Source organism: Varanus komodoensis, unplaced genomic scaffold (genome assembly GCF_004798865.1).
Source record: "Varanus komodoensis strain SLA01 unplaced genomic scaffold, ASM479886v1 scaffold18_3, whole genome shotgun sequence".
NCBI lineage: Eukaryota > Metazoa > Chordata > Lepidosauria > Squamata > Varanidae > Varanus > Varanus komodoensis.
In genome coordinates this window covers 3,857,479-3,884,413 of record NW_025335549.1, presented here as the reverse complement: position 1 = coordinate 3,884,413, position 26,935 = coordinate 3,857,479, and the positions used below count along the sequence as shown (strand labels likewise).

The 26,935-nt window shown below is 46.1% G+C and overlaps 2 protein-coding genes across 3 annotated transcripts; one reads left to right on the top strand and one right to left on the bottom strand.

The window, feature by feature from the left end:
• Nucleotides 1–266: 266 nt before the first annotated feature.
• Nucleotides 267–9,050, bottom strand: UBE2A (ubiquitin conjugating enzyme E2 A). The gene is made up of 6 exons (XM_044427272.1): nucleotides 8,754–9,050; nucleotides 8,411–8,491; nucleotides 5,135–5,160; nucleotides 3,892–3,981; nucleotides 2,855–2,943; nucleotides 267–1,565 (listed from the first exon to the last, which is right to left on the bottom strand). Exons 1-6 carry the CDS (start codon nucleotides 8,795–8,797, stop codon nucleotides 1,437–1,439), a joined length of 459 nt encoding a protein of 152 aa, XP_044283207.1. The 5' UTR covers nucleotides 8,798–9,050; the 3' UTR covers nucleotides 267–1,436.
• A 3,218-nt stretch (nucleotides 9,051–12,268) lies between these two features.
• STEEP1 (STING1 ER exit protein 1) lies at nucleotides 12,269–18,850 on the top strand. 2 transcript variants are annotated; one of them, XM_044427495.1, is made up of 7 exons: nucleotides 12,269–12,351; nucleotides 13,632–13,749; nucleotides 14,504–14,545; nucleotides 16,410–16,548; nucleotides 17,458–17,547; nucleotides 17,742–17,834; nucleotides 18,340–18,850. In XM_044427495.1, the coding sequence occupies exons 2-7, from the start codon at nucleotides 13,655–13,657 to the stop codon at nucleotides 18,400–18,402; spliced, it is 522 nt and encodes a 173-aa protein (XP_044283430.1). In that variant the 5' UTR covers nucleotides 12,269–12,351; nucleotides 13,632–13,654; the 3' UTR covers nucleotides 18,403–18,850. The 2 variants fall into 2 exon arrangements, with proteins under 2 accessions (XP_044283430.1, XP_044283429.1); XM_044427494.1 differs by lacking the exon at nucleotides 12,269–12,351 and adding an exon at nucleotides 12,888–13,035.
• Nucleotides 18,851–26,935: the final 8,085 nt, after the last annotated feature.

The window sequence follows — 26,935 nt, the reverse complement described above, 5'->3', positions numbered from 1 at the left end:
TGAGTCACTTTAGAAACTAATCTGTTGGCAGGATTGTTCCAAGCTCCTTTGATAAAGAAATACAAACTAAGGGATGCTTTAGTAGTAGATCAAATGATTAATTTTCACTCCACAGTTACTATGTAGGAAGTTCCCAACTTCATTCCTATAGCTAGCTGGTGAAGACCTCATGATGCAGAAAGCAAGTCCTGACAACAGAATTTTTTTCTTGGTCATCTGTTAGGATAAGCAGTTTTACATGTCTTGCTTTTTTCAACAATAAGCACTTAAGGTCACACATTTATTTACAAGTAATTGAAAAATGTACAGTTTCTTACATGGGTTACTTGTGCAAAGTTGTACTCAACAGATCCATGTATATGCAGAAGACACTGGAAGAGCAGACAAATACACTGATCAGTCTCCTTCCACACTGCTGCTTAAGGTACCCAAAATGTACAAATGGAGCTTTACAAAAACGCTTTTGCAAAGGCGGAACTTTGTAGAACTGAGGGGAAGAGAAGAATGAGGCATGCACTAGTGACACTTGTGATCTTACTTTTTCCAGCAAAGCAAAATTCTAGCCTCTGGTTATCTTCTCCAGCAGAAGAGGTAGAGATTAAAATCATAGAAGGAAAGTGGATTTTTAAGCTTTTTTTAAACTTTATCCTTTTACCATCAGCCAAGTAATTGTCAGCTCCTGTCCCTTGCCCATAGCTATACCTGGAGGTTGTGAGAGCTACTATGCAGTTTTGATATTTTTAGGAGTCCTACAGGAAGGATACATAGCATTTAACCTCAAATGCATCATTGCACTATACAGACACAACCCACAGAAGCAGGCAGCAACCCCCTTTCCCTTCCATTCTTTTAATGAGCTTGAGACGGAATTTTAATTTGCAAAGCCAAAATCCTGCTTAACAGAAACCCCACCCACAAGAAGTATGGGAAGCAGCAGAGACAGTTAAGTCCTTCACACAATGCTTACAGGTGCAGTGAAGTTGATACCAGCAGTTAAATGACCAGCCTGGACAGATCAGCACTTGAGTCATAGTTAAAAATGTATATTGTATATAAACATCCCTTTTTTTTAAATCAAGCTACACATAAGCATCACTGTGTATAACACAATTACAATTAAAAGCTTAGTGTACACTACAGAAATGCACAATGCCGCCTTAAGACTGGAGATGGTAGACCACAGAGAGTGGGATTCAGCCTCAGCCATTCTTTTACAAGTAACCCAAGTACAGTACATTTTGACCTCAAGGGGAAAGGGGAGGGGGTGCTTTCTGATGTCCAAGGAGAAAGAAGCTTCAGCAAGGGTGGGTGGCAACAGCACAACAGCTATTTTGCTCTCAAAGTAAATGCAGTGATGCTAGGAGGAGCAGGATGACGACTCAGACACTTCATACATATATTTTCCTCATCAGAGTGTTCATTTGCACCATCCAAGGTCAACAGTCACGCCAGCTCTGTTCTACTATTGCAGAAACCCGTTTTTCGTATTCCCGCTTATTCTCTTGGTATAGTTGAGCTGCCTGGCTGTTTGCTGGACTGTTTGGGTTAGGCTCATCCAGTAAAGACTGTTTTAGAAGAAAAAGATGGGTTAGGTCTGGCATCACCGCGGCTTTTCACACAAACAAGCAAGGTGGTGGATTCAGCTCGTTCATACAGCAAAGTTTTACAGGTCCAGTGGACATTACAAATCTTTCCTGGATATTTCTGGTCTCATTCTTAGCCTACACCCATCCCGCACTAATTAAGTAATCTCCGCTATAAGCACACAGGTTCAGGCTAAATCCTTAACAATTAAACGGACTGTACTCAGAATCTATTTTCATGGATAAACAGTTCACCGCAAAACAGAGCCAAGGGAAACAACCAGCCAGCTGATATGTATCCAAGACCACCTCCCACATTGCTTTCAGACAAAACGTTGAGGGGGGAGAACTTCTGAAAGTTTCCAGAATTACAAATAAAATGGAGGGGGGGGATGCTCCCCAAAGACTGCAGCAGAGAGTTATTTGTACACAGAATACAAGCATTCACAGACAGGTACACACCTATAAATATACTGGTTTGAAAAGAATCTTCAAGTATAAAAATATATAGAAAAAAATCAATCTCCAAAAGAAAGAAAACTGCAATGTTTCTTAACCTATGGATGATTGGGGGGTAACTAGTGCCATTGGAGAAACCTGTAATGGATCCAGTTGAGTGGACCAGTTTTTTTCTTCCATTATGAAGATTTGTGGACAAGTTTTTCATGTTTGCATATGTGCTGATTTGCATTAGGGCTCATATGCACCATTAGAGTGATTTTGTGGTAAAGAAATTGCATTCCATCAAGCTGCAACAAAGGGAAAGAAAGAAAACACCTGACAACCTATAAAATGGACTGAATGGATTGAACAAAACCGGTAACTCCTCAGGACTGTTACAGTATATAAAACCATTTCCATTCATCTCTCTCTCCTGTGCTTACAAGGCTGACAAGGAACAGGAAATGTATTTCAGTATTTGGGAAGCTAGGGGAATCAGTGAACAGAACTGGAAGACTACTTAGAAATATACCACTGTACTCTATTTGGGGGATGTTTCTATGAATGATTTAAATACTTTTTACACTTCCCGTGCGGCTTTAAACTAAAATACAAGATATTTCAGATATTATTTTAAATTTTATCCATTCTAGCCACTAAATGATTGGGTCAGATGCATATGTTCTTTCAAAAAGATGGGTAAGGAACAATGATGGGACGGTTATCCCCAGGGCAGATGGCTGACCAGACTGTAGTTTCCTCTCACACATAAAAATGGAAGCACCAATTCAGACCATGCTAGCAACTTCAGCTGGTAGTCATGATGTTACCTGTATGGATGTTAAGATGGACGATACATCATAGGTAGGACTCCAACGGTTCTGAAGAATATCCAGACATATACTACCATCTGCATAGACTATAAAAGGAAATGAATGGCTTTCATAACAAGATGCAGTGCTTGCAAGTTCTTTCTTATCCCCAGATTGCATGCTCAGATCATTATCCTCATTTGCTGTATAAACACCTAAAGTAACCCATGTAACAAGCGTCCATGAGCTTGTGCCTCAAATATCTGACTTCCATAGGAGTTATGGACCAGGCCCCTGGCTAAAGGAGTCTTTCAAGTTCACCTTGTTTCACTGTTATATTCTCCTTTATGAACTCACAACATTAGTTATGATGATGTTCACAGTATGATCTTTCAAACAAGGATTAAGCTGCAGGAACACATTTTCCCAAGTTATCCTAGTAACATACATACAGTGGTCTAATAGGAACTTTGTAGCTGCAGATCACATATATGCAAAATGAGAATATCAGTTAAGAATAAAGCTATAGTTTTTCCCCCAGAAATACTACAGAAGTGCTAAAAGGTTAATTTGTTGTATTTTGCTAGTAGTCAGAAAAATATTTTATTTGGTATAGGGTCCTATCACGTTTGCTGTGAATATCTCAGCTGTACAATCAGAGTCAGGGGCTCTAACTACAAGAACCCCAAACTGAGTCCATGGAGACTCTCTTATTTGGGGACCAACACACTTTATATTCGAATGGGTCTTGGAGGTCATCTAGCCCAACCCACTCAATGATGGAATCCTGCAACTGCAGCAACACTGATTAAATCCACTTACAATTAATGTTTCCCTTGCCTTCACACTGAGTGAATGCTACAGCTTGGAGATTAGGGGGATGACTGGATCGAGCCATTCACTTTCGCTAGGAACTTAGCAGCCAACAGGATGGGATGCTCAGGAACATGCATTTGATTTTTTTGACCAGGATTCCCTTGAACTATCAGTCTATGCTCCATTTCTGTCCTTGATCAATGCTGTACAAATCACAGGCACGTTTAAAGGGTACATACCATTTGGATGAAACATTTTAGACACAAATCTAACAGTAGGCGGCTTGTTTGGATATTCTTCTGTGAATTCTATGGTAAGCTTGAAAGTTCCTGCAATTGAGAGAGGCGGGATCTAAGTATTACTGACTGTCGTTTTCCTGCACCCGCTGATGCACCCAAATGCAGATGCCCCAGCTGCTTCGCAGAACTCCTGTGCAAAAGGGAGATTCAAGGACTAGTCTGGCTTTCAGAGGTCAGTCAGACTAGACGCCTCTGGAAAGCGCATAGGCAGGGCGTGACTATTTAAGGAGCTCCATTAGTGGTTATGCTGCTCAACAGAGTGCAACAGGGCTCAGAGGGCCTGCAATCGATAATGTGATCGAAAGAGACAAGCAAGGGAGGGGACTAGCGACAGGGAAAGCATGTGCGTTGCTTCACTTGTACAGGAATACTTACTGCAGGACAACGGATTGTCCTACTACATTGATTTTGGGGGAGCCTGAAGGAGGTGGCATCCAGGAGGCAGTTCTGGTAAGAGGCAGCAGGGGTGGAGTCATCTAAGGAAGACCTTTGGAGAACTGAGAGTGGGAGAGCTGGAGGAGCAGAGATCATAGGTGGAGATGTACTGGGATTAAGAGATGGCGATGCCCCAGAGGGCTCTGAACAGAAGGATGAGCAATTTGTGCTGGATCCAGGAGCAAGTGGAAACCCAGTACAGGGTTTTGAGCAAGGCTGTGATATGGCCACCACAGCTGGGGAGATGAGCAATGGTGGCAGCAGAGTGTCAGAGAGATGTGAAGGGATCAAGGAAATGGTTGCAGTGATCAACGCCCAGTTTTTGACCAATGGGCAGAGAGGATCACACGAGTGGAATGTTGTAAGACAGCAGCAGTATCTGTACTAAGAGTGTCATCTCCTGTGTGCCCAATACCTGGTGGTCACAAAAGTATTCCCTCTTTTGTGAAGGTCACTAATTAATAAGTTATGCCTGTTCACCACTTCAAAGCAAAGTGATTAACTGGAACACGCAACATTTCAGTCAACTTCTTCTTCCCCTCGCTTGTGCTTCCAAAGATGGATTTATAGCTTTAATGTGTGAAAAAGAAAGGGCTGGACATCTCCCCCTCCAACACTGGGACAGAAGAATTGGATTTCTGCTTTGATGCGACCCTGCAAGAATTTCTGATGCAGAATCAGAGGATAAACCAAGACAGATCACATCAAATATATGATCACTGGAAAAGGAATTTGCTGAAATACTTACCATCTTCAAACGGGGTTCCCTCAGGCCTGAAAGAGGAGACAGGATGTCAACATCTCACATGCGGTTTGTCACAGCTAATTTAATGTCGAACTGTTGGTCAGCTTCTTAAAAACGACATGCAGCTGAATTTTTTCCAGTCCCAGCATACAGAGTTTGGAGTAAAGAAAGTTCACGGTCTCCAAGAGAACAAACCTAACACAGGCTCACCATTTCCTCTGGCGGTTTCACTATTGTACATCGCCGCTATGAGGCCGCCTCCCCTAGCTGTTACACTGTTCCATCTCCAATTCCACACCCACAAGCCAGGTGCCCATTCAGCACTAATAACAGGAGGAAACCCTCACCTAATCCTCCAAAGTACGGCCTCTCAACACCAACTGCAGAGCTACTGAAGCTGCCCACTTGACTTGCCCATCCTCCCGTCCAACTCCAGTGTACTGCAACTTTTAAGAAAAGATAACCATATGATGGCAGTGTTGTCTCTAATACTCTATGGCAACTACTATTCACTGCAGCGGAATTGGACAAATACTGAACTAAAAAGTGGGCTACATTTGCTTCCTTCTCTGAATAAAAGCAAATAATGCTCATAGTCAAGAGTCTCTGTCAGATATACAGGCAACCTGGAAGTTTTCTAGTCAACACTGAGTCGAGTAGCATGTTACAAAACAACACGGGGAGGCCAACCTGAAGAACACAACCTAAATGCTAAGGAAAGGGAAGGCACATGGGCAATATACACAAATGTGGTTGCATATACTGAAGCTTGGTTTTTAATTAGGATGCAAGAACACTCCTCACAAATGTGTGAATGACAATCACGCCAATGTAATGTTTCTCCTGGTCTCTCAGACAGGGCAAACTGGGACTCCCATACAGACAAGGGGTGATATAGGAGGGAGTGGAACATCTCAGCTCAATGAGAATACGTGTCTGAAGAAAAATCTGCACCCCACTGTATCGATGAAGATCTCCAAGCGGGTTATTCAGACTGTAAATAAAACTTAGATTGCGAAATAACTAAAGATGAATTAAGATCATTTGTAGGTAAAACCTTAAGTAGGAGATGCTTGGCTGAAAATAGTAGCTTCCTACAGCTTGGCAAATAAGCTGGGCAGGCCTCTCTTCAGCACGGGCTCTACCACCAAGGAGGCTGCATTCCCTGTTGCTGCCTACATCATTTCAGCAGGTGGAGTTGCTTAAGCAGCCCTTCTGGGAGCAACAGAACAGTATGTGGAGGTGTGCATACTACAGAGATATGCAGGAAGAAAGGAATGTGCGTTCTTCATCACAGTTCATTCAAACAAGCAGTCCATTTTTGTACAGCAAAGACAAAGAAACTTCCCTTAAAGACAGCTTGCCTGGCGTTATTGAATTCTCCCTTGCTAAATGCAGCCAAACAAAAACATGGTGGTTACAGTCTTTGGTGTGCTGTCAGTATATGGGAGCAACAGTGATACCCTGGTACTGCCCTCTGTAAACACCTTAGGGTGTAATCTTAAATCCTTAGCATAGGACTCATTATGGGAAGGATGCCAAAAAAATTTGAACGCTACCAAGTCTTTGGACAAGGAGATACAGGTTCAAATCCTTGATCAGTCATAAAGCCCACAGGAAACCTCATGCTGAGAGAGGTTACAAACCTCATTTTGCAAAGAAATACAAACACTGGGAGGACTGGGTGGCCAACCGCTGTTTTAAGTGGCCTTGCTTTCTGGCACCACAGAGGCGAAGTGCACCTTTTTCAAATCCCTAGCGCAGGGGAGAAGCAATGGCACACCACATGCTGTCAATGCCATTTCCCTTCTAGTCCAAGACATCAGTACTGCTTTTCAATCCAGAGATGTGACCTGAAGTTTGTGTGTCCCTGCCCTGGGAGCCACTTTACAAGCAGCTTCTTACACTTGTAGCACAACAAGCTGCAGGCTTTTTTGTTGGCCACCACAATTATACTTTCTGGTAACAGGATCTGCACAGCTCCCCAGTGAGTCTACTTATAGGGGTGTCACAAGGCTAAAATGAGAGAAGGATAAAAGAGTTGTGGGTAACACCCCGATCTCTTCATAGGAAGAACAGGAGGCACTTCTGCTGGTATGTGAACTGCAGCCATTCCTGAACAGGGATAGGTTACCCACTGTGATACGTTTATTGATAACCTAGAGCCTGGACTACTGTAGTGCCCTCTATGTGGTGCTGCCCTTGAGACTGGCCCAGAGGATGCAGTTGATACAGAATGGTGTGGCAAAGCTGCTACAGTACAGTACATAACACCTGTGCCGAGAAGAGCTGCGCTGGTTACCAGTTTGCTACCATCCACAGCTCAGGCTATTATAGTGACATAAAGCCCTAAGCAACTTCAGACCAGATTACTGGAAAGACTGCCTCCCACTACATAGACTTATTAGCCACTCCAATGTTCGGGGGAGCTCTTGCTGTCTGTGCCAGCACCCTGCAGGGTCCCATCGGGCTGCAACACAGCGATGGGCCTTCTCTGGGGCAGTGCCCTCCCGCAGAAATGACTTCCCCTGTACATATGCTGGGCAGTAACAATCATGTTCAAGATGCTCCATTAGGAATAATGTCCATGCACACCCTACTAAACTACCTCACAGGATCGTCAGGAAGATTAACATACAAAATTAGTGCTACCAGGAGTCATGTTAACAACTTAGAACTATGCTACCCTGGCTGTGGGCTCAAAGCTGCCTTTTAACAACTGGTCCTTCAAAATGAACATCATTTATAATTGAATTATAAGGGTATACTTCTTGCCAGGGGTTTCAGGTCCACTAATGAGGGTCCTTTTGATGTATGCAGCCTGAGCAAGCCAGCTAATGCTTCCCCCTTTGAATTGATAGTCCACCTCCTAGCCTATAAGGTGAAAAGAGGATCTTCCTGCTTAGCACTTCTCTGCTAAATCTTGCTGGGCGATCACCTGCCCTGCTGGCCGAGGCTGCAGGAGCTTCACAGCAAGCACCTCTGAAAGGCGGCAACAGCACGGATAAGGCCGATTTAGAGCAGCCCTTGCCAGCTCCGATCCCGCTAGATGGTTTGAACGACAACCCCCTCACCCGACCGTGTTCCTGGCTACTGGCCATTTGGCGGGGGACTATGGGGCTTGTCGTCCAAAGCATCTGCAGATGCTAGATTGGAGGCAGTTTTCGAGCCTACCAGGAGTCATTATTTCGTCTTCTTTTCCTCCCAAGCAAAGCAAAGCAAAAAGGGGCGACTGGGAGGCGTGGGAAAGGGGGATCCGGCCCCGTCCGGCCTACTCACCCGAAGATGACCGCGTTCCACACCATGATGTTGTTCTCCGAGGGGGCCCCGCTGACTCCAGCCGGGGGGTCCTCCTGTAGCCTGTGGGGAGACACGGAAAGGGCGCCCAGTCAGGAGTCGGAGCGAACGGGAGCGAAAGTCGCTTCCCCCCCGTCCGCGCAAACGGCGTAGCGCCCCGCTCCCCTTCCACGCGCCGGCGGCGGCCCTGCGCCAGTAGCGGAACGGCGGCACTACGCTAGCGGCGTAGCGCTCCCTCTGCCGCCGCCATGTTGGATCGCCTCACCTTTTTCCTCCCGCCGCCCCCCGCCCCCCGCCGCTCCGGGGTGCCCCCTCGGCGCTCTACCTCTTAAAGTCCCGCATGAGGCGCCTCCGGGCGGGCGTGGACATGGCGGGCTCGCGGTTATGAATCACTCATACACCGGCCCAGGCAAGGCGAGGCGAGAACGGGGAACACAAGACGGCAGCGGCTGGTTCCGAGCGGCTTTCCTGAGCAATAGCGGCCTCTACCACTTTCGCTTCAACAATGGGGGGAGGCGGCGCGACAAACACCGCGGCCTTAACTACGGCGGCGGCGGCGGAGGCTGCTGGGCAATGCCGGGCCGCACCACTGCCTGTGCTGAAGGGGGCGCGCTTTGAGCATAGATAGGAGGCGGTGCTAGATGCAGCCGAATCACGTCGGGCCGTACCACTGTGCAGCTTCAAGCGGGGTTGAGAGAGAAGGGAGGCGGTGCTTCGAGGGAGGTGGCGATGCCAGTAGAAAGAGACGCTGGGAGCGAGCTCGGGAGAAGAGTGGGCGGTGACGCCAACCGAAGGATTCTGGACAATACCAACAGGAAAAGGAGAAACCAGCCAGTCTAGAAGGCTCTTTAAGAGCTTATCGCCCACAGGCTTCTTCTGGGCATTCTCCTCCTTATTGGTCAGCAAGGGATGGGTAGCCACGCCTCTGGGCGGGGCTCATGTCTGGGTTATATAAACCATCCTCTTCCTATGTGTATTTGCGTTTCGCATGAGTAATTGACCACGGTAATTGTAGCCTTAGTATTTCTTTAGGTTAGTTTCTCGTTTTTTAGTTGCTATCATACTTATCAGTATTTAGCGACTGTTCTTAGCTATTTTTTTTTCTGTTTTTCTGTATTTTAATGGACTGTCATAAACTGCCCAGAAAGCTTTGGCTGTGTGGTGGTATAGAGATGAAATTAATAATAGCAGTGATAATCAAATAATTATTGTGGTCGCCATTAGTGGACATTGGGGCACCGAGCCTCTTTTTGCTCAAAGGCTGAATGGCATTTCCTTGGGGCTGCATGCCAGTGGAGAAAGAAGGCCAAGGGGGTGTGACAAATTCAGTTGTTCAGTGGCCATCTGAGGTTCTGTATCCCTACGTCGTTCTTTTTCTACATGGTGCCTACCAGGGGTTTTGCAGTACAGACCCCAGCATCCACATTCTGCATGCTGATGGAAACTGAAGTCCAGGACCCCTGGAAGGAATTACACAGTTATATAAACCACGGTTTGGGAGCAGTCCAGAATACTTGCAATTGGTCCTGCATTCAATTTACTTTTTTAATTATGATCAGGACCCTTTAGTATAAACAGGGTCTAGATTATTTAATAGGCTTATTATTTTTGTAATTGGCCATCAAAACAGTCTATTTAATATTTTCGTTTGAAATGTATCAGGTAGACAACTTATTCTCATTAGCCCATGATTTTCATAATACACCACTGGAGCACGCACAAAGAAACACACACACAGAATTTACTCAGATACAAGTTACAAACATAAAGGAAGGGTAGAAGGCAAGACTGGATCTTAAACATATCTGTGTGATTTACTATTCATTGGCAAGAATTTATGACTCCCTCCAAGCACTTATGGACTGCCGAAATGACAAAAGCTTGGGGTAATCAGAAGTGGATTTTGCTGCTGAAATGTTATGAGCTCCATTCAGTTCTAATGCTAGTTTGTGTGCTGATACAGAAAAAAAAAAGTTTAATGCCCAGCATGTGGCAGCCAGCCACGCTAATCCTAAATATCCATATGGTTGCATCCCAAATTGTAAATAGATATTGCAACAGCTACTCAAGACAAATCAAAGACAAACAGAATTACTTGAATGTCAGATATGTGGGTTTTTGCACCATGATATGGCAGGTAGATCTTAGAATTCTGGACAAAACAAAGTAGATTCTGAAAGTCTGAAATGTGGCCAACCCTGATATTTGTGTGCTGAATTGTGGATGGGAAGGTTTCAACCCAACACACATTTCTTTGACAGCCCCCCTAAATTTGTATGTCATCTCCTGTGGGCTGGGACCTGCTTAATCGTGTCTCGTGGCCTAACTTCTAATATAGGGTTGGACAACCAGTGGGTCTGCACATACTTTGGCTTACAACTCGAATTATTCCTCACCTATGACTATGTTGGCAGCTATGTGGCTAGGACAGAAATTGTAGACATTGCCAGCCTAGTTTAGTTTGTCATTAAACTGTTTTTTCACCACCTTGAAAGATATTGGCTCAAAGGCAATCTAAAAAAATTTGAAAAAGTGATTAATAAAAGTAAAACCAACTACTCCCTAGTTCTCAGTCACAGATATAGATCCAGTGTGACACCAGTGAGATGTCTTCATTTAACTGATGCAAGTAACATGACAAAAAAGCTGCTGTTTTAAGCATTAACATACAACTTTAGGGGCATAGAGGCTCCCAAAGCAGTTTAAAGTTTAGATCCAACCAAATAGCATCAACAAGGACGATGCAATGTGACACAAGCAGAAACACAGAAACAGAGCAAGTCAGAATGGGTCTCCTGGGCCATCTAGTCTGACCCCTGACTGCAGCCGGCTCTGCTCATGAAATACCTACCATGTGCATGTCCAGCCTAAGTAAATAAGAATTTTTATAAAGCCAGAAATACCCATCAGTGTTTTCCTTTTTCTTTTTAGGTCTTATCTTTGGAGACTATAAACCTGAGAGTGGACATCATGTTATTAATCTGTAACCTGATCTGGGAACGCAGGGTACTGGTTTGTAATTTTATGCAAGTTTGATGGAAGAAAAGCCTACAACGTCCATCATTCGCTGCAGGCCACCAAAGTGCTGGTGAGGCATGCTTTTTTGGTATAAACATACAAGTGGTTACACACCAAAGGTTGTGCTCTTCAGGTGCACTCTTATGCATGTTCAATTGGGAACAAATTGTGCGATTTCCAGCACTCCTTAGAGTTGTGATGCTTTTTTCTGTTTTACCATGCAGGAAGTCGGCCTCCGTAAAGGTTAAAATGTGGCCCTTGATTTTAGAAAGATTGCCCACTGTTGCCATGTGCACATTTCCCTGAGAGCAAGTATCTTCCTGGCCAAAGGGTAAGTGCTTTAAAGCACAATCCTGTGCATGTTTGGACAGGAAAAAGGTGCTGGGAGTGGTGGGGTTTTTTCCTTTCTAAACACACATAGGATTATGCCATGAAATGCATAAATAAATAAGCTAAATGAAACCATCCTAAAAAGCTGAGACCTCTGGACAGCCATGAGTAAGTGCTGTGCAATTATTAATTGCTGTGCAATTAAATGTGACACCTGATGTGTCCCTAATCACATTTGGGTTTGTTAATTTCAAATCAATAAACAACATATCACTAAATAATGTTAAAATAGGTTTCTCATGTAACGGTTTGACATATTTTTGATTTTGTTGATATTATGTTTTAGGTTGTTTGTTGTTATTTGTTGCTTGCTTATTATAGTTTTGGTAAGCTGTCCTGGGACGACTTTCGTATAGGACAGGATATGAATATTTAAAATGAATAAATAAAACATGATACAATTGCAGCTTGCAGATGGATGGATGAAGCTGAAATAACGAGCTAGTACTGTGATAATGATGAATAAATCGGCACTCTGATGCGCACAGATGAAATATGGGTGCAACACTAACATGGTGAGAGGACAGGAAAACAAATGGGCTGGCCTGGTTTCTGTGCAGGGAAAGGAGGACACAGTCCTACGCATGCTCGTTATGATTACATCAGTGATCCTGCCTGCCTTCTTCTTGCGAAGACCCTAAGGGGACTTGGAAGGTGTTCCTCTCCCTTTTCACCTCCTAACAGCCACCCTGCGAGGTAGGCTAGGCTGACTCAGCTGTTGGTCCAAAGTCACCCAGTGAGAGTCAGTCCTGAGATGGGACTAGAACGGGGATCTCCCGAGTTGCAGCAGATGCTCTGTTGGGAAAGAGACGGGGGAAGAGCCACGGTGCTTGGCACCCGCAGCCGGCTGCCGGGAGCTGCAGGCTTCCCCCCGCCGGAGCGCGCCTTCCGCGCCCGAGCACGGGCCGTGCGTCAACGGGTCGCCACGCGGGAGCCACCGGCGCCTTCGGCCTGCGCCGGGCGGGGCGTCGCCGCGCCGCGCTCCGGCCTTCCAGGGGGCGGCGCCGGCGGAGGGGCGGCGCGCCCGAGGAGGCGGCCCCGGGCGCGCCGCCTCTCCGCCGCCGCCGCCGCCATCATGCCGAAGGTGGTGTCGCGCTCCGTGGTGTGCTCGGACACGCGCGACCGCGAGGAGTACGACGACGGCGAGAAGCCGCTGCACGTCTATTACTGCCTGTGCGGGCAGATGGTGCTGGTGCTGGGTGAGCGCGGGGCCCTCCGTCGCCTGCACGGCCGGGGCAAGCGGCGAGCCCCCTCGGCCCTTCCTCGGGGGGGCTTCGGGCCGGGACGGGCGACGCGCTGAGGGAGTGGCTGCGTTCGGGTGCCTGTGTTGCTCTAGAGTAGGCCCAGGGCTCCCTCCTCCCCCGCCACTGGGACCAAGGCCTTCCATCACCTATTTTGCTAAGCCCCAGCAAGTTCAGGGATGCTTTCCCCCAAGCTTGCCCTCCTGTGCATTCATGGACCGAAAACGGCCTTGCAGCTCCCAGCATCGCTCCAGCTGGGCATGCTTGGGAGCCCTGGAACGTTTTTCCTGGCTAAACAGGATTGCATCTTGAGCTTGTAGTCCTCAAAGCACTACTTGATCTGGTCTCAAATCCTGAATCGGCTCAGAAGAAAACCCCGTTCATTTAAATTTTAAAAAGGAGTAAACAGATTCTTAGGATCCTTCCAAGTTTACAGCATGACTCTGTAATGAATGGATGATGCAGGGAGCATTAGCTGGCCAGGATGTCGCTCTTGTGGCATGAAAGAGTGGCTTCTCCTTCAATTCTGCTCCTCTCTTTCTGATTTCTTGCAGACTGTCAGCTAGAGAAGCTGCCCATGAGACCCCGAGACAGGGCCCGAGTGATCGATGCTGCCAAACATGCGCACAAGTTCTGTAACACGGAGGAGGAGGAAAATGTTTACCTCCGTCGGTGGGTAAATCCAAATCCTCAGAAACGTGCTGTGCTTGCATAGCCTGCCTTCAAGATGGGGATTTCTCAAGATGTTTTTCCACCCAATGCATCCCCCTCCCCTGATTCCACATATAGAAGCTGCAGTAGAACCTTATTTCAAAGCTGGTAATGGAGTCCCATCCTCTCCCCTATTTCTGCTGCCTGAAGAGGCAGTGTCGCTCTGCCTGATATTAGGGCCGTCCCTGCTTGTAATCAAGTCCATAAAAGTTTTAAAACATTGCTATGTTTTTAAAACTACCTGCTTATGAAAAGAACAAGATGGTTTATTCTGAGCTGTTGCCATGTGTGAACCCAGTGATACTGCTGCAGACAACAGTTGGTTGTTGGGTTGTGAGCTTCCTTGCTTCTGCTGGGGAAGGTGGGTGGGTTGTCACTGTGTAGGAACCCAGAACCACGGTTTGTTACGTGGGTTAATTCACCATACTACAGAGGCAGCAAGAAGAGTGGTGTATTAAAAGAAAGTCATCGCACATGCTCGTGCAACCGTGCCACAAAGGCAGTTAGGATACAGAGAGGAACAGGTGAAAGAGGAGGGAGACAACCTGGAGACAACCTAAGAAAAAAGGTTTGTTCTGTCATCTTCCAGACAAACCCTGAGTAGGACAGCAAGCAATGGATTAACTATGGGTTTACAAAGCTGTGGGACGTGCAAACCAGTTTTCCATGTGGGTATTGTCCTCTTTTCACAGTCTTGTGTATTTTCCTCCCACAGGCCAGAGGGTATTGAGCGTCAATATAGGAAAAAGTGTGGAAAGTGAGTATCTTCTGTGGGATGCATTGCCTGGGCACGGTAGGAAGGGCAGCATACTGTGGGTTTCGTGTGTCTTGTACCAATCTCCACGTTCATGATTATGAAATAAAAAGTTACCAGTACCAGTGCAATGTGGTGATTAGTAAGCTGATGTCCATCTCTCTTGAAGTCAGGTGCAGTCAAGTTGCTGCTGACTTACGGCGACCCTATGAATGAACGTCCTCCTTTCCTGCTCAGCTCTTCTAAGTTCAAGGCTGTGGCTTCCTTGATGGAGTCAATCCATCTTCTATCCTTTTCTTCTGCCCTTGACTTTCCTTTGCACGACTGTCTTCTCCAGAGAGCCTGGCCTTCTCATGATGTGTCCAAAGTATGACAACCTCAATTTTGTCATTTTTGGTTCTAGGGAAAGCTCTGGCTTGATCTGCCCCAGGACTCTCTTGTTGGTCTTTATCTCTTCCCCAGCACCATGTTTAAAACGCATTAATCTTCTTGTCCAGTTTACACACTCTTGCATGTGTAAACACTACGCCTGTATGGGAATACAGTAGTGTGAATGATCTTGGCTTGCTCGCCAATTAAATGACCATAGATTTGATGATCTTTTCTAAGTTCTTTCCAAATCTCAGTCTCAGATTTCTTGGCTGTAGTCTTCCTTTGAATTGATGATTGAGTCAAGGCATGTACAGTCTTCCACAATTTTTATTTTTTCATTTCTGACATGAACATTGTGTGGTCATTATTTTTGTTTTCTTAATGTTCACTTCCAGTCCTGTTTTAGCGTTCTCCTTTCACATTCATCAGAAGTTATTTCAAGTTGTGGTTGCTTCCCGCCAGTAATATGGTATCATCTGCATATCTTAAATTATTGTTGTGTCTTCTACCTGTTTTTCACACCTTCCTCTGCTCCTAATCCAGCTTTCCTTGCAATATGTTCTGTGTACAGGTTGACCAGAAAAGAGATTAAATACACTCTTGTCTGACACCAATGCCTTTCCCCCCCTTATTCTGTCCTCATGGTAGCTTCTTGCCCACAATACAGGTTATACATCAGGACAATCATGGCAAACCCTTTCCTTTCAGGACTATCTCTAGCTTCTATGATCCAAACAGTCAAAGGCTTTCCTGATCTTCTGAAATTCTTTGGCGTGCTCCCATAACCAATGTATATTTGCAATACATTTTCTAGTGCTTCTTCCTTTTCGAAATCCAGCTTGACCATCAGGCATTCCTTGCTCCATAGAGGGTAATATTCTTTGGTGCAACACTTCAGGCATCACATTGCTTCCATGGGAAATTAGTGCAGTGGCTCTGGGTGCTGCACTCGTTTGCTTCTACTTTCTTGAAGATTGGGGTGTATGTTGAATGTTTCCATTCTGTGGGCCACTGTTTAGTTTTCCATATTTGTTGGCATGCTCTTGTTAGGATTTGGACCAGTTCCTTCTCTCCAGTTTGAAATAGTTCTGTGGGTGTCCTGTCTACTCCGGGTGCTTTATTCCTTCCAAGGGTCTTCAGAGTTGCTTTCACTTTGCCTTCTGATATTGCACGCTCTTCCTCAGAGGATTCCTCTCCAAAGGAGTCTGCCATCCTTTAATCTCTTCTGTATATTCTTTCCACCTTCTGTTTATTTTCTCCTGCTCAGATAGTATGTTCCCTTGTTTGGCTCTCAGTTCTCCTGATCTAGATTTGAATATCCCTTTGATTTCTTGGATCTTCTAGAAGAGGTTTCTTGTTTCCTCTCTTTTGTTGTTTTATTTAACGAGGTACATGCCTGACTAATTGCTTTGATTCTTCAGGAATGTTGAATTCTAGCAATCCATTAATTCTTTTCTATGCGGGAGATAGAAACATGTGATATTTTCCTCCCTAGGTGTGGTCTACTTCTCTTTTACCAACACCAGAAAAAGAATGTCCCGGTGACATTTATTGTTGATGGTGCTGTGGTCAAATTTGGACAGGGATTTGGGAAAACCAACATCTACACTCAGAAGCAAGAGCCACCCAAGAAGGTAGAGAGCAGAAGGATGTTTTCCACCATTGGTTTCTTGCTTGGGGGAAGCCGTTCTTGCCCAGCTGCTAGGGAATGATTGCAGGTGAGGCCTGACGGCTTCACACTCTGGACTTGCTGCTGGATTCTGGTGGCCTTGAGGGGAAACCAGGCCTCTGGTTATGACAAGAGATCATAGACCAGTAGCACTGGAAGGGGCCAGAAGGCCACCAGGTCCAACCCCCTGCTCAGTGCAGGACTCCACATTGAACCATCCCTCTCAGGCGGCTGTCCGGCTGCATCTTGGATGCCTCCAGTGTGGGGGAGCCTACAGGCTCCCTGCGTCTCTGGTTCCATTGCCCAACTGCTCTAACAGTCAGGAAGTTCTTCCCGACATTCAGCGAGAACCTGGCTTCCTGTAACTTGAGCCCTTTATTCCATGTTATTCCAATACTGACTCTTTGGGGCAAAGTGTGGCAGCAGCCTTCCCCAACCTGTTGCCCTTCAGATGTTTTGAACTTGAGCTCCCATCCACCCCAGCCAGCATGGCCAATAGTCAGGGATTATGGAAGTTGTAGTTCAGAATATGTGCAGGGGATGAATCTGGATTTTGGCATTTGCAGTGGGCTGGTGAGTGGACTTTCTTCTGTTTGGGGCCACCAAGGGACTCTGCTGAGTGGTGTGTGCTGGATGAAAGAGGGGAATCCTTCCCGATGTGACAGGCAACTGGGAGAGGAGCCTCTGCAGCTGTGAAAGATGTCTCCTGAATCCAAACCCAGATTGCCTGTCCTTGTTCTAGAGGAAGCCCACCAATTCTGTTGTGCTGTCAGTATTAGGTACCAGAGCTGTGAACTAGAAGACAGGATCTTCTGTAATGTCTAAGTGAAAGAACCCAATTAAAAATAGTTAAAAGCCCCTCTTTGCTTCCAAGGTGATGATGACCAAACGGACCAAGGACATGGGCAAGTTCAGCTCTGTCACCGTCTCAACCATTGATGAAGAGGAGGAAGAGATTGAAGCAGTGAGTTTTCCACGTCCTTCTCTGCAGTAGCCGGCGCAGTCTAGGTTGCCTAGAGTTTTCAAGAGTTTTCTCTTGGAAAAAGAGAGCCAAGATGGGCCTGTTAGTCTCTCGGTGTTTTTTTTTCCGTGCGTTTCTTGGTGTGCATATCTGGCATAGAATAACCTGTCGTTCCACGTCTCTGGTGTGTTTTCCAGCGAGAAATTGCTGATTCATACGCACAGAACGCCAAAGTGATTGAGAAGCAGCTGGAGCGCAAGGGCATGAGCAAAAGGCGGCTGCAGGAGCTGGTGAGCATTCCTGTCCGATGTTCTTTGCTCTCTCTCCCATTTTGCGGGATGGTTCGATGTCACGATTGTTCTTGCACGAGCTTTCTGCTTAAACTGCATGTCTTCAAAGTACTTCGAAAGCCTTCCTCTGTATGGTGCCTCCTTGATGTTTTAGATTTGAACACCTGTGGGCCCCAGGCAACATGGCCAGTGGTCAGGGATGCTTGGAATCGTAGTCTAAAACATCTAGGTTTGGGTAAGGCTGCCATACAGACTGGTTTCACACAATGCAACACCCCGCAGCTCTTTGGGGAGCTCATTCCAACGCCTGGTGCCACAACCAAAAAGACATTTTCCTGGAAGCCACTTGCTCTGGAAGGGGCTCCTAGAGAAGGACCCCCAAAGATGACCCCAGAGTCTGAGCAAGATACATGCAGGAGGAGGCGATCCTTCAGACAACCTGGCTCCAAACATTAGGGCTTTGAATGTTAGTCGTTTTAATTTTACTTTTTTTTTTTCCAATCAGGCTGAGCTGGAAGCCAAGAAAGCCAAAATGAAAGGAACTCTCATTGACAACCAGTTCAAGTAAGAAACAGCAAGACAGAGGAGGGGTTGAGCGGTGTCCCTTCTGGAAAAGAAAAGGAAGATAAGAGAACAGCGCTACATCGCTTGCCTGTTTTGGGCCATCTGTGGAATCCAGACATCTCTGTTCAAAGGCACATTGGCGATGTCCACTTGCTAAATGGAGCTGCTTTGCTTCTGTTCATGGACTTCATATTTATTCTGTGACATGCGCTGCGTGTTTCACATCTTCTGAGACCTTTTGGATTTACATACCTAAGAAGTGCCTTGCCTTGAATTTCTTGGTGAGCGAAGCAGCCATCCAGAAGGGATGTGTGCAGGGGCATTTGGTTGGCTCTATGGTGCCACTGTTAAACTTCGTATATGTTAATATGTACATAGAACGCTGACACATCTTAAGCTTGATTGGGAAGTTAGAAATAAAGTGTGCAGAAAAATAAATCTATTCCAACTTACATTTATGTGTTTTGTCTTTCTCACCCTTCAGTGCCCCCTTATGACTCTTGGACTCTAATTTTCTTTGGGAATGAGGTTTGAGGGCCAGAGGCCTGACTTGACAGCATGCAGGGTACTTTTCAGCCCCCCACATGATGCAGTTTTGGAGCTGACCCCACAGTTTCCTTCTCTTCTTCCAGGCGCCCCACAAAGACTGGAAATTAATTCACAGACCACTTCTGCCTTTGGGAGTTCGGAGAGTTTTATTTTTTGCTCCCAGGCAGTCTTTTGATCCAGGTACCAAAAACACTTCAGGGCCAAACTACATGTGACTTAGATACTGCTTCCCTCTGGTGTGTGTGTGAAAGGGGGTTAATGCAAATTACATTAATTGCAGGAGAGATCAGCAATAGGATCAGAACAGGCATAATAGAATGTAACCCTTATTTTACAGGCTGTAGACCTGAACAAAACCCTTCCAAAGCTCACACTGGGTTTTGGGGGTGTATGCCTGCAGGGGTGAAGCTGCCTTTGTCTAGTTTGGCCCTGAAATCTACTTAAGAAGTGGAAATACCATGGGCACTGTCTTTTCCAAATAGTTAAATCTCTTAGGTACAAACTGCACATTAACATGGTAGAGCAGAAGTAGATACAACTGTTCCTTTTTGTAACGTAAAAGCTATCTTGGGGGAATCCAAAGGAGCTTGGAGCATTGTTGAGACAATTTTTCCTTCTGTGTCATTTCTCTAAACGATAACTTCTTGCCCCACTGGGGAAGTTTGCACGTTACCCAGCTGAGGGAAATGGCGGTGGTAAGTTGGCAGAGGGCTGAGGAGCTATTTGGGGTTGTCAAAGAGTTCTTGCGTGTACAAACATCCTGTTTTTTAAATCAGCATAAAAACAAATCATTCTCCATCACAGCAGAAAAGATGCGCAAAGAGGGCAAGAGAGGGGGGAATCTTCTTTAAGAGGATGGAACAACACTCTTAGTCGAGAAGATCATGTTACTGGGACATGCAGTTTGATGCACTGGGCTAGAAAGCAAAACTACCCGGTTAACCCAAGCCAGAGAAATCCAGTTGTTTTGACTGTAACAGATCTAGTTTCATCGTTCTTGCTAAGAGATGCTGACAGTGAAAATAATAGATGGAGAGTTGTGGCATTCATACAAGTATACATTTAATTTTTCATTCACCCAAAAAGCACAATTGCAGTTGCAATGTCTGGCCAGCTGAGGGCTTCATGGGACAACTGGAAAAATCCAAGGGGAACAATCCAGTTAGTTGGCAACATTGTTAGAAATGCGCCCATGAGGGCTAGAGCCCCAAACTGATTTATCAGTGCCTGGATCTAGTGCACAGAGGCCTGGCTGCTTTTTCCTTTTTCAGTCTATAATCTAAGACATGATTTGCAAGGGAAAGCAATTTGGAGGGAAGAGTTAAAAACACTGAGGCTACAGTTCTTTGTCCCAGAGTTTTGTATACCGTGGTGTTATTCATGTCCGGTTGCGAATTTCACATAGAATGTGAAATGCTAGAGCAGATGGAGCTTTTGTTTTTAAAAGGTATGCTATTGCATGGGGCCTTCTGCTATCTTAAATTGGAGCCCAGATTTTCCAGGAGGAGTTAGTACCATTGAGTTCAACGTTCTGGGGAAGTCTGCCCTTAAAAAGGGTATGTTTGATGGGTGAGCTATCTTTTGATACTTACAACTCTGCCTGCGTTAATGCTTTGCATATGTTTCTCCATCTCACCTATTTTATCCTCACGACCCTGGAAGGGATAATAGAGAAGGGTCTAGGGAGGGAGAGAGAAATTGACTGTGAATGTCTGTCCCAAAATCAAATTGTCTCATGTATAGGTCAGATGGACAGTCCAGCTAGTATCGGATTCTTTGGTGCTCCTGAACCTAATCAAACATTGCTTGGAGTAGTCCTTCAGAGAGAGAAACCACTGGGCATCCCATAGGAGAACAAGCTATAACACAAAAATATTACAAAAACCCCCCATGCTGCCGGTTATCTATTGCCTTCTGTTCACAAAACTTTAAAAATATATATTGAAAGAATGCTAGTTTTGTGCACATGTTGCAGAGTTTCCCTGTTTTAAGGACATGTGCCTGTACATATTAATAGTCACCGCATTCGTGCAATATGTACAACCTGCAGCATTTCACCTGTTTCCCTCCCTCGTTGGTGCAGCAGGGCCAGGGCCGGGCTTGCTGACAGAGGCACCAGCAAATGCGGAGCTTTCGCTACCCAAGTCCAGACCACTCCCTGGCTGCTCATATCTCCTTAAAAGGCAATCCAGCCGTGGAGAGGAAGGCTGCTCTGGCCGATGCATGACCTTCAGTCAGGTGATGATGAAAGAGAGCGAGGGAAGGGGAAAAGCCTGTGCTGCTCTCTCCGTGAAGGTCGCTGGGACAAGGTGGAAGCAAAGGCTGTGCCAGAAGCCACGCTCTCTGGCGGCCGAGTGCCTTGGTGCGGTTCGCATGAGCAGCAGGGAGGTGGGGTTGTTTGTCCGTGTCTCTGGCCAGTCCTGGTCTCAGCTCATGCAGTTGCTACAGCCTGTCCTGGACTTTACGACTTTGCGGCTGTGGGGGGAAGTGGAGGCTCCGTGCTGAAAGACTCCCTCCACGCACACCCAAAGATCACACAGTATGGAGAGGGCTGAATGCCTTTCTGAAATGCTTGTGTCAGGCCTGCGTGTCTGAGTGTGGCATTTGAATCAGGGACCAGTCTTTGCTTCTCAGCCTCACAGGGATGCTATGAGGATATAACGGCTGGAGGTCTATGGACTCTTCTTGGAGGAAGGGTAATGTTATCATATAGAGAGGCATTGACTGTCCTTTGTTTGAAGGACTGTTCAGTCCAAGTCCAGTTTTGTTGTTGTTGTTAGTTGCAAAGTTGCGTCGGACCCATCGCGACCCCATGGACAACATTCCTCCAGGCCTTCCTGTCCTCCACAATCCCCCGGAGTCCACTGAAGCTCATGCCGACTGCTTCAGTGACTCCATCTAGCCACCTCATCCTCTGCCATTTCCTTCTTCTTTTGCCATCTATTGTTCCCAGCATTAGGCTCTTCTCCAGGAAGTCCTTCCTTCTCATTAGGTGGCCAAAGTATTTGAGTTTCCTCTTCAGTATCTGGCCTTCTAAAGAGCAGTCAGGGTTGATCTCCTCTAGGACTGACTGGTTTGATTGCCTTGCGATCCAAGGGACTCGCAGGAGTCTCCGCTAGCACCACAATTCGAAGGCCTGAATTCTTTGGCGCTCAGCCTTCCTTGTGGTCCAACTTTCACAGCCATACATTGCAACTGGGAAAACCATACTCCTCACTATACGCACTTTTGTTGGCAGGGTGATGTCCGGTTTAATGGATCCTAAAAAGCAAGAGCAGGAGTCCCACCATAAAAGTCCCAACTGTCCAGGGTACTTGGTCACTTTTTCCTTTATGGTGAAAGGTATGTTTACAATTATTATTCCTGGCCCACCAAGTAGCCAAAGCCCTTTAGGCAGTTCACAGACTTAAAAGCCTAAGATATAACATGATAAAGCATAATAGAAAACCTCTCAAGTTTCAAAGGGCAGATAAATACCTATATGTTGCTTTGTCCTCTTTTCTGGTTCTGTCTTGGTGATACATCAACAGTTGCCCTACGTGATGACAGGCATGAGAAAAGTGGACAGTATTTCTGTACCAAAATAATACAATAATATCCTGGCACTTGGGAGCAAGCAAGAGCACCAAAGCTGCTGTTGCTTGTAATGGTGGTGAATACCTGAACATCAGATTTGCTAGAAAATGAATGACTATATTTCAAAAGGAATCAAAGTTTCAAGTGACAAACCAGATAAAATTATGAACCTTTTGATGGATACTAGCAAATCAGTCCTCTAAACTCAGTCAGGGGGAAAAAACATTATAAAATGTTAACAATAACAACAACAGTAAAGAATTGGCCAGATAAAAATGAAGCAAAAACAACCAAGATTGCCCCAAGAGCAATTTCATTTGAAACATAGTTATTCACTATTATTATTTTTATTATTATTATTTTTATAGAGCAACAGGTGCACTGAGTCTCCCGTGCCTCAGTAGCAGTGTGTGTAGACGGTCCCAGGAGAACAACTACCAGTTATGTAGAACTCACATCTCTGCCTGGGCAGGAGATACTGTAGCTTCCTATGACTCATGGAAGAGAGTATGGCCATAACTATGACCCAACTCAGAACAGCAACAAACCTCAGACAGATTCTTCCCCCAGAGAGCTTAAATGCAGTATGGTTAAATAAAGGAATCCATGCAGAATCTCCGCATTCTAAAACACTGTGAACCAACCGGTCTCTCCTCCATCCTTCAGGTCTCCACCATCTCAGCCAGCCAGCATGGCCAATGGCAGGAAAGCGTGGAGTTGCAGTCCAGAGCATCTGGGGCCACTGCGCTGGGGTAAGCCTGGCTGACAGTGTTTCAGGTTGTTAGGATTCTGAATGCAGTTCTTTGCTTAAAATATTGTATTTCCATAAGTGCCGTACCCAAATGAATAGAGGTGAAGAGCCTGAACTGAAATAAGAGACAGTCTGCAAGGTGTCTGGAGATCCTCTGTCCTGTCTATAAAACTTCAGAGAGCAGGGACCAGGTGTGGCCGGACAGGTATGTTTTGAAGGACACAGTGCTCCCGATTGACGGAGCTGAACCTGCTGGGCGACTTGTTGCACAAGACTTCAGCGCTGCAGGAACGAACTTCTGTGTCTGTCTGGGTTTGGTCTAATCCAAACAGCACAGTTGATAGTCAAAAAAGGCATGGCTCCAAACGTGTGCCTGCCAGCCCCGCTTCCTTTTCATTTCTTACTGCAACCCTGACTAAGCCTCCTTGTGCTCGATCAGGGCCTGCCCGTTCCTGAGAACAAAATGGGAAGGAGTGAGATGCAGCTGGTGCTCCTAGACACACATTTAAAAGAATGGGTCTTTTGGCCCTAAGACACTACCAAGATGTCTTGCTTTTCTGCAGTGTAAGTCAAAATGGGTTGGAATGTGCATTCAGGTGTTTGCTTGAAGGGATGCGGCATCACCTGTCGTGGCGCATGCAGGCATCTGTTTAGCAACCTGTCTTTCCATGCTGACATCCATAATCACTGTGCCTTCCCCAGCCATGCCAGGGTTTGCTGCAAAGTGACAATTCTTCAAGCACGTGCTTCCCGCTTGCCTGCCAAGAGCTTTGGCCAGAGAGCTGTCTGTGCAAGTGCTTTTCAGCTGCCAGCTTGCCCTCGCCAGAGAGAACAGAGCATTGCATTCTTCACATCCTGTGAAATTCTTTCTCCTCTGGACTGTCGCTGAAGCAGTCTGTCAAGGTTTCGCATTCAGAACAGCAGCGCAAGCTTTCTTTAGGTACCACTGGGACCAAAGGATTAGTATCAGTCAATGCGTTTTGCAGGAGGAGGGGGAGGAGGCGGCGGCGGCGTGTGCTACAGATTACAGTGAATCAGTGCAGGCACGCTGGGAGAACTGAAACATTTCCTTTCCTGCTGTGGTCTTGAGGAAAACAGTATCTTAAGCTAGGATTTGATTTGTGGATGGAAATGGAAGTCCTCTGTTGGCCCCAATGGAAGATTTTCTCCCGAAGCAAATAGTTAGATTGCAGCTGTGAAAACCAAGGGACTGCCCTTGGAGATAATATATAAACTGTGATTAGTGTGGAATGCTGCAGTTAAAACACTTGCAGAATTACTTTACACCAGTTCTGAACTGGTTTTGTTGGCGGTCTGTTCATTTTCAGGCCCAACATAAGGCGCCCAATTTGGCGTTCAAAGGCTAGGCTAAATAGTTTGAGACCAGGATTTTCTGCATCTGATTGAGCAGAATATGAGCATCTGAGCTTCTGTGCTCTCACCAGCCAGTAAGAACTATAATATTGGCAGGTACCAGAGAAATGCCTTTTCAATCAGGGCCCCAAATCTACAGAAAATGCTGCCCTGAGAAAGCACAAATGGTTTGCATTGTTGCTGTTTTTAAGGACTCTAATCCTGCCCAATATTTCAGTAACCGTGTGTATTACATGCATGCAGAATCAAATAATGTTTTATAATCATATTCTTATTTAATCATTACTATTTTCCTCTTGCAAAGAACCCAAGGCAGCTCACAAGTTTTTCCTCCTCTCTATTTCTTCCTTACAACAACCCTGTAAGGTAGGTTCAGCTGAGAGTTCATGACTGGCCCAAAGTCACCCCGTGAGCTCCATGGCTCCATGGCTAGAACCCAGGTCTCCTGGGTCCCAGTCCGGTGCTCAAACCACACCACACTGCCCACACCAGCTCTCCTGGCCCCATAGACACATGTGCTGGCTGCACCCCAGGGCCACATGGGGCTGATGCCAGTGGCCAACTGGAGAGAGCCCGTGGATGCACAGCTGTATTGCGCAGGGGCCCAAAGCCTGAGGAGACTGCACAGCTTCTGCAGACATTCCACATAACCTGCAGAGACTTAAAGGCCAAGCAAGAAGCTGCATTATCTGTGGGCATATCTGTGACCTCCTGGATGAGTTTGTAACCGTCTGTTTGACTTGGAATAGATGCTCATTTGCTCTGCATCTTCATGAATGATCTGTCCCTATCTGTTCTTCTCTTGCCAAATGCTTACATATGTTCTGATTTTGTTCCGTTGCGTTAAATGAGAGGATAGGTCAGAATATCCCATTGTTTCTCTGGTTCTGTTGTTAGTTTGGTCTGCCCTCCAGCATCACCCTTTGTGTCTCCATCTTCAGTTTCTTAACACCTTGAGGAACTCCTGCACAAGACCAGCTGAAAGGAACAGCACAGTTCCCATTCGTGTCAATGGCACTCCTGTAGCATACCTTTCCTGTGGATTATATCGTACATATCTAACAGAGATCTTTAAAGAAAGCAAGCAAATAATTTCCCCAAGTAATGGGATTTCTAAAGAATAAGTAAGATTTAAAAACAAAAAAGCTTGCACGCAGATCATAAATTGTCCAAAATTAGCATTCTGACAAAAACTTGCACAATGTTCATCAACAGATGAGCCAGGGAAGGGTGTGGAATGAAAGCAGGGGGTCCCCCTGTGCTGCTGGAGGGGCGGGACTCACCCACGCAGTTCCTGGGAAGTAAAATAGGCAGCCCACGGGAATGCTTTCGCTACCAGAAGTTGTGTGCTGCAGTGATGCCCCATAGTCCAGCACTTTTTTAAAATAAATGCAGTGACTTCTCTTGCACGAACAGATTTGGAGAGATTGGACCTGTGAGCGGGGAAAGGCCTACTTTGGCCTGCAGCTAATTTTGACTTCACTGAATCACAGAGGGGACCATTAAATCACTAGTGTTCCATAGCCTAATAGGAACACCTTAACTGGCACTTTAAAAAATTGTGTCTGGTCGTTCTTTGGCACTGTGTGTGGAATAGAGTATCTGCCGACCGAGAAGCCATCCGCACGTGCTCAAGCAGGCATTGTTGTCAGCTTGCCTCTCAACCAGAAAATCCCAAAGGAGGCGCCATTACCTGGCATCCATGGGTAGTTGCTGGTGTGGTGATGGGGGCTGGTGGTGTAAGAACTAATTCAGTGGTTGATCGGTGTAGTCTAGGCAACCTTTTCAGGCAACGGAATTCTTAAAAAGCAAGCTGGTTACTGATTAAACGCCGCAGCCCGAGCGATGACTGGTGGCCAGGGATGGTTGCAACATCGAGTTGGCACATGGCTGCCAAAGTTGCCCTCGTTAAAATGCCACCACTACCGTGACATCATGGCAAAGCCTTCAGCGGTCTGCCTCCAATTAAAGCAAAACTAACAACCACCTTTAGATATCTCGCTCAGTTCAGAAGGAGCTAAGCCTGTGCAACGTTATCTGGATCAGAGCTGAAAGGTTTTAATGGAGCCTTCCTGAACCGGGTGTATATCAGGTGCTTTGGAATCCAACTCCCATCAGCCCCGGCCATCAGGGCTGGTGGCCAGGAGTGCCAGGAAATGCGAGCCAAGACATCTGGCGAGTACCAGGCCAGGAGAGGCTTCTTTAAAAGAAGAAGGTTGCATCTTCATTCTGAGGGCTGAATTTAATTTCTGGGGAGCTTTTGAGGGCCGCCTGGGATGGGGGCACA